Genomic DNA, 12,179 nt, shown 5'->3' with positions numbered 1-12,179 from the left:
TTAAGGGTTATGATATGGTGAATATCGATGCTCTAATCTTGAATATCGATCTCTTTGTAATTCTAATTTAATATATCTTGTCCTACCTATGTTATTCCTTCCTCTTCCTTCACTAACATATGGCCATGATTTGGAGGTATTCTCCAAGAAATCATCATCCTTGTTCATCCTTATCTCATGGGACAACAAGTATAACATTAACTCATCTATGAAAATTTTTGTTAGATATTTGATTTTTCAATGGGAACCACATCAACATAGAATTTGGCTAGTATTTTTCAACCCTTCTCAACAACCTTTTTCTCTATTATATCATCATTGACTGTTCTTAACTAGTATGCTGCATTCATCACTTGAATTATAAAATATTTAATAGAATTAAAATCCTTCATCTTTATATTCTTAGAACTTCTTCTAGGAGTTTGTAAGTACGTTATTTTTACTTTGTTTTTGCCTTGATAAGAAATATCTAAAGTATCACATGCTTTCTTTTCATAACTCACTGTTGCAATTTTTGGGGAAAACATGACTCTTCTAATCCTTGTTGAATAATCCATAGTTCCTTTCAATCTTTCCTTTTGTTCTCATTTTTGTATGATTTTTGAGCATTTTCTGTAGTTGCATGTCTTCTTTATCTAGTTGTATGAAATAATATACAACTAGATCCTAATAATTATAATAAGAAGGAAAATTTTCATCTTCATTGGCCAAATTTCATAAGTTTTACCCATCAAAATTTCTCCCCAAGTTTGTTCTAAACTACTACTAAATGGCATTTGCTAAATTGTATATTTCTTTAATGTACAATGATTAAAGAGCTAAGAAATTTTACTACTATAACTTGAAGTTTCCTATGCATAATGGTTTGTATTGAACTATATCTCTTTAATATATAAACAAGTTACAATAGTAGTAGTCTGCCCTATATCTTAAGGCTCCAACTAAGAAGGATCAATTGTAACCTTAACCATACTATCCAATTACGCTAGTATGTGAGAGTATCTTTCTAGGTGTTGTCCTTGTGCTACTACAATAGTCAATAAGTTGAGTAGCTAATCTACGGATGGTTTCAAGATACCTACATGATTTCTCATATACCTGACGCTACCTGGAAGTGATATTCCATGTAAAAAAAAATTAATGTGGTACTACTCCAAGGGGTATAGATGGGTTACAATGGTTTCCAACTGAGTGAAATAACTGATTCCAAAACATGTGAAACCATGTGTAGCTTTTGTGAGTACTATTTACCAGCTATACTTCTACCTGCTTAATGATAGATGACAATGAGTTTTTTATAAATGTCAAAACATGTCCCTAGCCTAAAAAAATTCTAGAAATTGTAAAGGAATAAATTTTTCACTAAGTCATGCAATGCAGAAAAATTCCTTTCATGTGAAAAAGAAATGCATAAGTGAAGCATTTAAATAATTTCTACTCACATAGATGGGTGCAACCTAATCACCTTTTGATCTTCATTGGGTTTTGAAACCTCTTTTATATGCATATTTACTCTCCAACATCTCACTTTAAAATTGTCTTACACACACACACACACACACATATATTTCTTCTTTATAAATTCTCCAAGAAGATCCAGAGAAGATATTTTTAAAGACGATGGGTAAGCTATTTGGGAGGTTTCTACAATAGAAGAATATATATATATATATATTAGAAATTCTCCAAGAAGATATTCCTAGAGTCTATGGACAAGTAAGCTATTTGGGAGGTTTCTAAAATAGAAGAATTTAGATTTAATGTCAATCTAACAAAGGAAATTCTAGATCTTTCTACAACAAGTAGATGTAATTACAAAATTTAACAAGACTTTATAGTAAAAAAAATTAAGTAAAATAGTGATGTAAAAGAGTTTTTTCCACAAATTCAAGAAGCAATAATGGAGTTACAAGAGAAATACTTTGCAATAGTGAGAGATGTTGCATTAGTAAGTAGTTTTGTAGTAAAAGGTAGCATTGTAGAAGAGAGTGGTGACAAAAGTGAAGTTGTAAGGAGATGGTGTTTCCATAGATGGATGAGTGTAAAAAATACAAATGTAAATGCTCTATTCCAATGATGCTTTGTGTGGTGACTTTATTGCAAGTGAACTCAAATGTGAAATAAAGAAACAAGTGAAACATACAAAAATATATATTAATAGCGTTAAGACAAAATTATTTAAAAGTGGAGATGAAGTAGGATGAGGGTGATTATGGGAGATGAGCTAATATGTAAAACAAACATATAATAAGGAAATAATTTAGCAACAAATTTTGATGAAGTTTATTGAGACAATGATGATGCAAAACAAAAAGATCGAGATATAGTACACACCAAGTAGAGGGAATAAGTTGAGGGATTTATTGCACTTAGGTTGAAGTGTAAATACTCTACCGTCTCTACTCCTCTTAAAAGGAAACACACTTTTTTAACAAATAAACATGCTCAAATTATATAACAAAAATTTGACACCTTAATTAACTTGTTTATTTAACAAATAACATAAATTTCTTATTCCAATAAATTCTATCAAATATTTTCTTATTATGCTATTTTCTAAATTTCCAATTAAATTACAATCTTTAATAATTAACCATAAAAATATTGTAATTAAGTTTATTTATAATTTTTTTTTATAAGGATGAAGGATTGTGAATTGTGAACTTGTTGCATAGCTAAACAAATCATATTAACCATTGCAATTTTGTTTAGATGAACATAAAAGAAAACAATTAAAAGATGTATTTAATTTCGAATTTTTAATTATGAATGGCAAAGATTTGATAATGTGAGAATATTCTTCATCTAATACATGATCCAATGGATAGTATAGAAGGTATGAAAATGGTTTTTTAGTTTCTTTAGCCTCCTCATATAGTTAATCTATTAAAAAATTATTAATAAAACTGACATTATAATTTATTAAAAAATTACTTACATTTTAGCTTCATTTCATTTGGAGTGGCTATTGACTACACAATTATTAATTTATAACATTTAGTTTATTAAATTTCTTGTTATGATTAATGAATTGTTAAACTCAATCTTAGAAGTTTTTTTAAAAAGATGAGGATTATGTTTCAGATGTTTTAGAAGGTTCAATTATGACATAAGGTTATTTTTGGGCTTGGTATTTTATATGTTTAACTTATTTTCTAATCCTTATTTTTGAAATATTTTTTAAACATTTTACATATTGTTTTTATTTTTTTAAATATAATTTCATGATAGGATATATTTTATTTGGTAATTAATACAATGTATTCATAATTATAGAAAAAATTTTAATACTTTTTATAAATCATTTCAGTGTATTTGTCATATTTAAAATTTATTTTTTTTCAATCATATAAATTTTGGTATTTTGCCAATTTTAATAACTTACAATTTATCAATGAAAAATAAAAACATTATATTCAGTATACCGTGGACATTAAAAATAAGATTTATGTTTATATTATACTTAAATATTAATAATATTAATGAAATTAAAGCTTTTAATATAAATAATATTAATGTTAATAAATAATATTAAATTATGAAAATTGCATTTATTTATAAAAATTGATTGGGATGATGGAAAATAATGTTTTCACCATATTTACTAATATAATTAGATTAATATGAAATTAAATATTATGACATCTAGATTACATAAACAACCATTCACATGAAATATTGTACTAGTATGAAATTGAATATTATGGAAGCTAGATTACATAAACATCCATTCACATGAAATATGACCGCATAGTTCAACCCGAATACATCCATAGAACACAAAATGGTAGTGATAGAACACAAAATGGTAGATAATAGTAAGACTCAGCCCGTTTTTGGCGATAAGGGTTATTTTTATCATTATATTGATAAGGATTTAATAAAAATTCGAATTAAGAGTGTTTCGCAGTGCCTTAACTTTCCTGAAATAATATTCTAAAAATTATATGTTGTTTTTCAAAAGATAAAAACGTTTATTATATTTAGCAACTATAAAATGTCTATATATATTTAGCAATTACAAGATTAGGGATCAACACCCGTCCAAATATGCCTTTATTCGTCCTAATTTTCTCAAGCTGACATGGCTTTACCTAATTGCCAGTTAAAAATTTGCTACAATATGGCGGCCCATATCATTCATCTCGCAGATTAGGGTTTTCCTTAATTGCCAGGAATTGTTGATATAGACTATATTAGTAACCTTTTCGACGCTTTTTATGTGTATCAAATGGCCGCCGAGTGTGATGTCAACCCAGCCAATCTCATCTCCTCCAAAATACGCTTTTTCCGAGCAACTGCTAGTTCGCAGAGCGTCCTCTAACAAAGAAAAGTTTGCCAACGATTCTTCCACCGCTTTTAGCTGCTCCTCACCCTGCCCGTTTAAAACTCCCCAAACACTTGGAATCAACTGCAATAACCCACAACTCGTATTAGAAACCGAACAATAAATATTAATTACAAATTTCGAAACCTTAAAATGCAAGGGATCGATGCGACCACCCATAATAATAAGAAAAATTAATGGAAACTTTCAAAGACCGAAATACCACATAACAAAAAGATCGATGCGATCTGGCTGGCTGTAGGTGATTATAAATGGATTAATTTACCCCATCGCCTACAAAAGCAGCCCAGAAGCGCGCAAGGGCTCGGTCATATGGGTTTTTAGGCATAAGATTCGGCGCCTTTGTCTCCCATGCCTCCCCTATGTATTGCACAATATTGATCGACTCGCTAAGAGTCTTTCCATTGTGGAATAATACCGGAACCTTCTTGTGAATAGGGTTCGATCGCAGTAGCAGCTGGCTTTTATTTTCACTGTCCTCTTGGATGAACTCGTAATCAATCCCTTTAAGAGCAAGTGCTATGCGAACCCGCGTCACGTAATGACTGCGCCTCCAACCCAACAGCTTCACTTGGCTCTCTTCTCTGCAAGCCTCCATCGTTTCATTTATTGAGTTTTCTCTGAGTTATGTGAATCTCCCTCAGCTATTTATGTTGTGATATACCCATCCGTCGGCGTGCGCAAATAGGCATCGCAATGTCCAGACTCGTGGCCATACACGAAAGCTCTCTGCAGGTCAGAATGTGTTTGGCCCATCTGGGCCCGTCGATATGTCAGAATGTGTTTGGACCATCTGGGCCCGTCGATATGTCATTCGTGACGAACGGGCATGATATGCCATCATACGTGACGAACGGGATGAATATATGAGAAATTCAAGCGGTGCGGATTAGACAAATCAAATCACGCCTTATGTCATTAAGGATCGAGCTTTCTTTCGTCTTCATCGAACCCTACCTACGCCTCAATGTTAACGCCATCTCTCACTTTGTCGGCAAGGGGTATCACGGTAGAAATTTCAAATCCGAAACACTGCTCAAATTGTGTACTGTGAATTTCTTTAAAAAGAAAAGGAAAGAAGAAGAGTACATTTTAATAATAAAAAAAATAAAAATTAGTTTAATAGGTTTAATTTAATTTTTTATTAATAAATTATTATATTAAATTTAAGGAAAAATTGTTTAGTATTAAATAATTAAAAGTAAAAAAGAAACTAAATATGATAAGGATGTGATGAACAATATGAGAGCACGCTAGGTCCTCTTACAATCTAAGGTGGGAAATATTTCACGAGGGTTACGGAGTAATATAGCACAAGGATTTACGAGGGTTACGGAGTAATATAGCACAAGGGTTTCCAGAGGAACGCTGTTCTGAGAAAGTGGAACGAAGCAGAGAAACGACGGTATTCTGTTTTGGTAAAAACTCAACAGGTAATTTACAGTTTTACGAATAGACAGCTCGAGGATAGGCGGTTTTGTCGGTCTGAGTAAAGTAATGGACGTAAGGCAGGGGAGGGGCGAGATCCCCTCCTTTAGGGATGTAATGGCAGGTAATCCCGGAAATAGTAGTGGGAATGGGAGGGTGACGGAAATAACCGAGGAAATACCAGTAATGGGGAACCAATGGCAAGCACGACTGGTGAACAAATGCCTTCCTCGGGCACAGAAAAAGCCCAGGTATGTGATTCCAAATAACAAGCTGGAAAATTATCGATGTTACATGAGAGATCACGCGTTAATTTGTAAGTTTATAGGGTATTGGCCCTCTGAAAGGGACCTCATGAGATGGATTCAACAGCGATGGAAACCAAGAGGACATATAGATCTCAAATTGGGAGCTAAGGGATTTTTTACAGTCATTTTTGCAAATTTACAGGACAAGGAAAAGGTTTTTGAGGAGGGACCACACTTTATGAATAATGCGGGGTTGTTTACACGATATTGGGAAGATCGATACAACCCTGATGAAGAGAAAATCATGGCAGCACCGATATGGGTTCGCTTATTTGGGTTACCGGATGAATTTTGGGATCCTGAAATATTGGAAGGAATTGGTAATTCAATTGGTACATTTGTGAAGGTGGCTGAATCCACGAAAAGGGGCAAATATACTTCGTACGCAAGGATTTGTGTATATATGAATATCTCAGCCCCTTTACCAGAATCTATTGAGCTTGAGTATCAGGATGAACTTTGGCAGCAACCTATTGATTACGAACATATACCGTTTCGGTGTAGACGCTGTCATGTATATGGTCATCTAGCAAGGGATTGTCCACAAATTAAAGTAGTGGAAGTGGAAAAGGACAAGAAGGAGGACATTCGACCACGGGAAGGGATGGAAGGAGAAGCACATGAGTTCCAAGAAGTACAGAGGAGAAGGAGACCAAATCTTGGGGCTCTTAAAATGCAATCCAAGGAAAGGAATTCATCACTCGAGAGTAAAAACAAGTTCAATATCCTTCAAACGCAAGAAGAAGCGCTTGAAGGTGGAAAACAGGATAAGGAGAGTAATGAGACAATTCCAATGGAACCGGAACAGGAGATCAATGTGATAGCGCCAATGGAAATCATAAAGGATGGAAAGAGAAAAAGTAGAAGCCCAAGTAGAGAGCCGGAAGGGGAGGAGGGAGTACGAGATGATATTATTACAGATCAATCAAAGAAGGGTAAGGAAATTGTAAAAGAAGTGGGAACAGAGGAAGAAAAAATAATGAAGAAGTTACTTACTGATTGGAAAAAACTGGACGAAAGGTTCATCCCAGAAAAAGAGAAACAATTGTATAAGGAAACCTTTCAACGATATAAGGAGAAGAAGGCCGGATTTATAGAACACAGGTCTGATCAAGACAATCAGGACTCCCAAAGTCTAGAAGGCGATAGTCAAGGTAAGAGCGGAAGGAAAAAAGGGAGACGAACGTTAAATGAATCAATCCAAGCAGTGGGAGAGACTCTTGTAAACTCAGGAAGGGTGATACCTCTGTCAGAGGTATTTCTACAAACTCCTAAAAAGTTTTAAATGATTGTTCTAAGCTGGAATATCAGGGGACTTAACAGTCAAGGGAAACAGAGATATTTGAAGGAAAGAGTAAAGAAAGACAAGCCAAGTATTATGGTAATTCAGGAAACGAAAATGGAAAGCCAACAGATGACAGAAACTGTAAGGAAACTGAAATTAGGATATGAGGTTATGGCCATAGATGCAATAGCGACAGCAGGGGGATTGGCTATTTTGTGGAACCCGGAGGAGGTAATTTTTGAACATTGGTTTACTTTACCTAGAATACTTTCAGGTCTGTTTAGATTAGTAGGGATGGGGGAAAGAATTTTGTTCACCGGGGTATATGGGCCTCATAATCATAGCGAACGGAAAGATTTCTTGAAGAACCTCCATACTATGAGAAGTCTAATCCCGAACATCCCGTGGATGATAGGAGGGGATTTTAATATGATCAGGCATCTAGGAGAAAAGAGAGGGGGAGTAAGGAGAGAGGATCAGAATATGGAGGAGTTCAACGATATGATTAGGGATCTGAGATTAGTAGATATTCATACATTGAATGGAGTACATACCTGGAACAATCGTCGAGGAGGACAGAGTCAAATTGCCTCTAGACTGGATAGATTTCTACTATCGGAGCAAATTTTGAATCGGGATGTGTTCATTGAAGCTAAAATTCTCCCTAGCCTTGGGTCTGATCACTGGCCCATTCGGTTAGAGGTTGATATCAAGCAGGTCAAAGGGAAGAAACCTTTTCGCTTTGAATCTTTTTGGCTTAGGGATCCACAATTTATAAAGAAATTGGAAGACTGGTGGAATCAATGCACTAGCAGGGGCAAAGGGAAAATGCATACTATTCAATTGAAGCTTAAGGAACTAAAACAAAGAATCAAAGAATGGAACAGGAAAGAATTTGGGAATATTATGGAGGCTAAGCAGAAGTTAGAAGGAGAAATGGAGGACATCCAACAAAAAATAATATTGGAGGGCAGGGATGAAGAGAAGAGTAGGGAGGAAGGGCGTATTATCAGTCAGCTAGAGGAGAGAAGAAAACAAGAGGAGATTTTGTGGAGACAAAAATCAAGGGTACGTTGGTTAAGGGAAGGCGAAAGAAATACAAAATTCTTTCACCAAGCTATGATCCAACATAGGCAGAGGAATAGAATTTTTTCAATTAAGAATGCAGAGGGCGAAAGAGTGCTAGAACAGGCAGATATCGAAAAGACTCTAGTTGATTACTTTAAGGGGGTGCTCACGGAAAATCAAAGGGATAGAAGGGAAGCAATTACTAATATCTGCAGGGAGATACCAAGAATAGTTACAGAGGACCAAAACAAGGCATTAATGCGGGCAGTAACCATGGAAGAGGTAGAAGAAGTAGTGATGAATATGGGTAAGAATAAGGCTCCAGGGCCGGATGGATATACAATCGAATTCTTCCAGGCATGCTGGCACTTTCTAGGCAAAGAAATACTGGAGGCGGTGGAGGAATCACGAATAAGGCAGAGAATCTGGCCAGGTATTAACTCAACCTTTTTTACCTTGATTCCTAAGAGTAATACATCAGAAGAACCACAGGGCTTTAGACCCATAGCCTTGTGTAATGTTATTTATAAGATTATATCTACCTTGATTGCGAAAAGGTTGAAACCTCTCCTACCCAATTTAATTGCGCCTGAACAGACTGGGTTTGTGGAAGGTCGGCAAATTTTGGATGGTATAGTGGTATCTCAGGAAGTGATACATTCTTTAAAGCAGAGAAAAAAGAAAGGGATGCTTATGAAGTTGGATTTGTCTAAGGCCTATGATCGATTGAATTGGAACTATCTACGAGCAGTTTTAGAAGCTTTTGGGTTTGAGAACAGGTGGATTGCATGGATAATTAGTATGATCTCGACTCCGAACTTCTCAATTTTGGTTAATGGGATCCCTACAGATACGTTTAATGCCACCAGGGGCATTAGGCAGGGGGATCCAATTTCTCCATTTTTATTCATACTGGCTATGGAAGGATTAAGCAGAAAACTTAAGACAGAAGTAAGTGAACGACGAATCAAAGGCATTAGATTGTGGGGAAACAATCTAATCATCACACATCAACAGTTCGTAGATGATTTGATGTTGTTTGGAGAAGCGTCGCTTAGAGAGGTAAGAAGTTTCAAACATGTCTTAGAAGTTTTCATGAACGCTTCAGGTATGGCGGTTAATAATGATAAATCTTGTACTTTTATATTTAATTCACCTGAAGCTGTCAAGGCTCATTTAACCAGAGTTCTAGGCTTTAGACAGGGAGAGTTACCCACAAAATATTTGGGCATTCAGCTGGATATAAACTCAAACCGCATAAAGAATTGGCAAAGCTTATTGGATAAGATCAGGAAAAGATTAGCCAGCTGGTCGTTCAGATTGCTGAATATAGCAAGCCGAGTTATTCTTTTAAAATCGGTATTATTATCTATCCCCATATACCCTTTGTCCATTATGGCTGCCCCCAAAGGCGTTTTTTCTAAATTGAGAGAAATATTGGGTAAATTTCTTTGGGGGGGTCCAAAGCAGCAGAAAAAATGGACTCTGGTTTCATGGAAGAATGTAATCAAGAGGAAAGAGGAAGGAGGCCTTGGAGTAAGAGATCTGGAAATCGTAAATAAGGTTTTAGGGGCGAAATTATGGTGGAGATGGGTACAGGGGGGAACAGATGTGTGGAAAAGAATATGGAATCAAAAATATGATATGCCAGGTACAACTGAAGGGCGTCTACGAATAGCAGAAACGCCACGAGGGTCACAAATATGGGAGTTAGCAAGAAATAACAAAGATCTGGTTAGGGACCTAGCTTTCTGGGAAATACGCGAAGGAAGTTCAGCGAGGTTTTGGGAGGAAGGATGGCAACAGCGTGATAAGCTGGAGAGAAACCAACCTCTACATGAAATCCAAGCAACAGCGCAAAGAGCAGGAATGGAATACGTAAGGGATTATTGGAGAAGAACAACATTAAATGATATTTGGAGAGTCTGGAAAAGACCGCAGGAATGGGATGATAGTATAAGTCTGGAGACTGCGCAAGTGTATATAAGAGAAATAGATTCGAGGAAAATTAAGATCCGAGAAGGTAAAGATATCCTTAGATGGGGTAAAGCAATGCAGGGGATGTTTACAGTTAAAGAAGCATATTACTGGGCTACGAAAGAGGAAAGGGAGGATGAACCAACGGATTGGAAAAAGATTTGGGAAGGAAAATGGTGGCCAAAAGTAACACTTTTCGCATGGTTGGTGTGCAGAGGACGGATCCTGACTTGGGACAATTTGCAGAAACGAGGAATGATTGGACCATCAAGGTGTTACCTGTGTAGTAAAGAGTTAGAGAATCAGGAACACCTACTGAATCGATGTATGTATACTCAGAGTCTGTGGGAAGAACTTCGGGTACTCTTTGGTAAGTCAAACAGGGATCCAGATAGCCTTAGGAATACCATACTTCAATGGGGAAAGGGGAATTTTCAAAGTAAACTTGTCAGGAGGATATGGAATTTAGCGGTTGGTTTTGTAATATGGGAGGTGTGGAAAGAGCGAAATCGAAGACTCTTTAGAGACAGAAGCTGCCAAGAATCAAGAATTTGGGATGAAGTCTATCGATTGATCAAAGAAACGGTTTTATCTGAAGTCTGGAGTGAAGACGATTGGAAATTAAACTCGGAAGAACAGCGAATAGTCTCCAAATTGAATATTGACTTTACGATGTTATATCCCAATACAGACAGGAGAAATAGGTATCGCATGCAGAGCCCAAATCATTTTAGATTTCCAGGAGATAGTCGGATCAAATTGAACTTCGATGGGGCATCGAAGGGTAACCCTGGGCAAGCAGGATGGGGAGGTATCTTTAGAGATAGTAGAGGGATTTCGCGGTGGGCGTATGCTGAATGGGGAGGGGAAATGACGAACAATGAAGCGGAGTTATGGGCAGTTTATAATGGACTTCGAATTGCAGCACGAAATGGATATAGAAACCTTGAAATTGAAGGCGATTCCCAACTCACGATAGATATGCTAAGGAAATTGAGGGGTGGCAAAAGCTGGGACCATGTGGCGAAGAGCTGGCGGACAGCAGGGATTATACAGGACATAGAAGGTTTGATGCGGACGATTGACTATATTACGATAAATCATGTTTTGAGGCGTGGTAATAGAGCAGCCGATTTCTTAGCCAATTGGGCAAGTGGAGCGCCGAACGGGGTAATGGACGGCAGTTGGTTATCATTTCAGGAGGATCCACGGTGGAATGATTTAAAATCCATATTAAGGCAAGATAATGATGAAGCGATTGCGCATGAAAGGATTGATTAGCTGCCTCCTCATAATGGATAGGAGGGGAAAAGACAGGATCATTAATGTTCGCTCAGGGTGTATGAAGGCGAGAGTAGCTCAAATTAAAATCAGGAATGGTGAGTATACTCGAACAATGGGAGGAATGATCATCCCAAGAAGGAATGGGGGTAAGGTACCGAGGAGGAGTGGTGGAAGCGTCAGACGGACAGGGAATGTATCACATCATGATCCAAGACATGAGACGTGTATTAATGAGGAGGATTGGCAGCAGCGAAGTATCAAGGAGGAAAGGTGGCCGAGCAGGGTTATATTACTGTATGCATGCAGTCGACCGGAGACAAGGATAAATCTGGGAGTGCATAGCAGCCAAGGGAGGGGGAGAGTTCCGGATTTACTGTTTGCATACAGTCCACTGGTGATAACGACGAACTTGGGAGCGAATAGCAGCATTGTTACGAATTTGCTGATAAGCATTATGGCAGTGAACCCAGACAGGGGAGAA

At 36.7% G+C, this 12,179-nt stretch overlaps 2 protein-coding genes across 2 annotated transcripts; one reads left to right on the top strand and one right to left on the bottom strand.

Moving 5' to 3' along the window:
- Positions 1–3,982: 3,982 nt before the first annotated feature.
- On the bottom strand, positions 3,983–4,986 carry LOC149204646 (putative glutathione S-transferase). Its single transcript, XM_089393339.1, has 2 exons — positions 4,614–4,986; positions 3,983–4,411 (listed from the first exon to the last, which is right to left on the bottom strand). Exons 1-2 carry the CDS (start codon positions 4,944–4,946, stop codon positions 4,106–4,108), a joined length of 639 nt encoding a protein of 212 aa, XP_089249465.1. The 5' UTR covers positions 4,947–4,986; the 3' UTR covers positions 3,983–4,105.
- Positions 4,987–5,845: 859 nt separating this feature from the next.
- On the top strand, positions 5,846–11,695 carry LOC149204645 (uncharacterized). The gene is made up of 2 exons (XM_089397174.1): positions 5,846–7,188; positions 7,396–11,695. Exons 1-2 carry the CDS (start codon positions 5,846–5,848, stop codon positions 11,693–11,695), a joined length of 5,643 nt encoding a protein of 1,880 aa, XP_089253300.1.
- The last annotated feature ends 484 nt before the right edge of the window (positions 11,696–12,179 follow it).

Source organism: Pinus tabuliformis, chromosome 1_2 (assembly GCF_031772625.1).
Source record: "Pinus tabuliformis cultivar Carrire ecotype Pingquan chromosome 1_2, CPIR1, whole genome shotgun sequence".
In the NCBI taxonomy this organism is placed as follows: Eukaryota; Viridiplantae; Streptophyta; class Pinopsida; order Pinales; family Pinaceae; genus Pinus; species Pinus tabuliformis.
The sequence above is the reverse complement of the archived record's forward strand: the minus strand, read 5'-3'. Positions and strand labels throughout refer to the sequence as shown.

Coding starts and splice junctions, on each gene's coding strand:
- LOC149204646 (XM_089393339.1), bottom strand. CDS start 4,946: ATGGAGGCTTGCAGAGAAGAGAGCCAAGTGAAGCTGTTGGGTTGGAGG. Junction 4,412..4,613: donor CTGCTTTTGTAGGCGATGGG/GTAAATTAATCC, acceptor GGGTTATTGCAG/TTGATTCCAAGTGTTTGGGG.
- LOC149204645 (XM_089397174.1), top strand. CDS start 5,846: ATGGACGTAAGGCAGGGGAGGGGCGAGATCCCCTCCTTTAGGGATGTA. Junction 7,189..7,395: donor GCCGGATTTATAGAACACAG/GTCTGATCAAGA, acceptor CTGGAATATCAG/GGGACTTAACAGTCAAGGGA.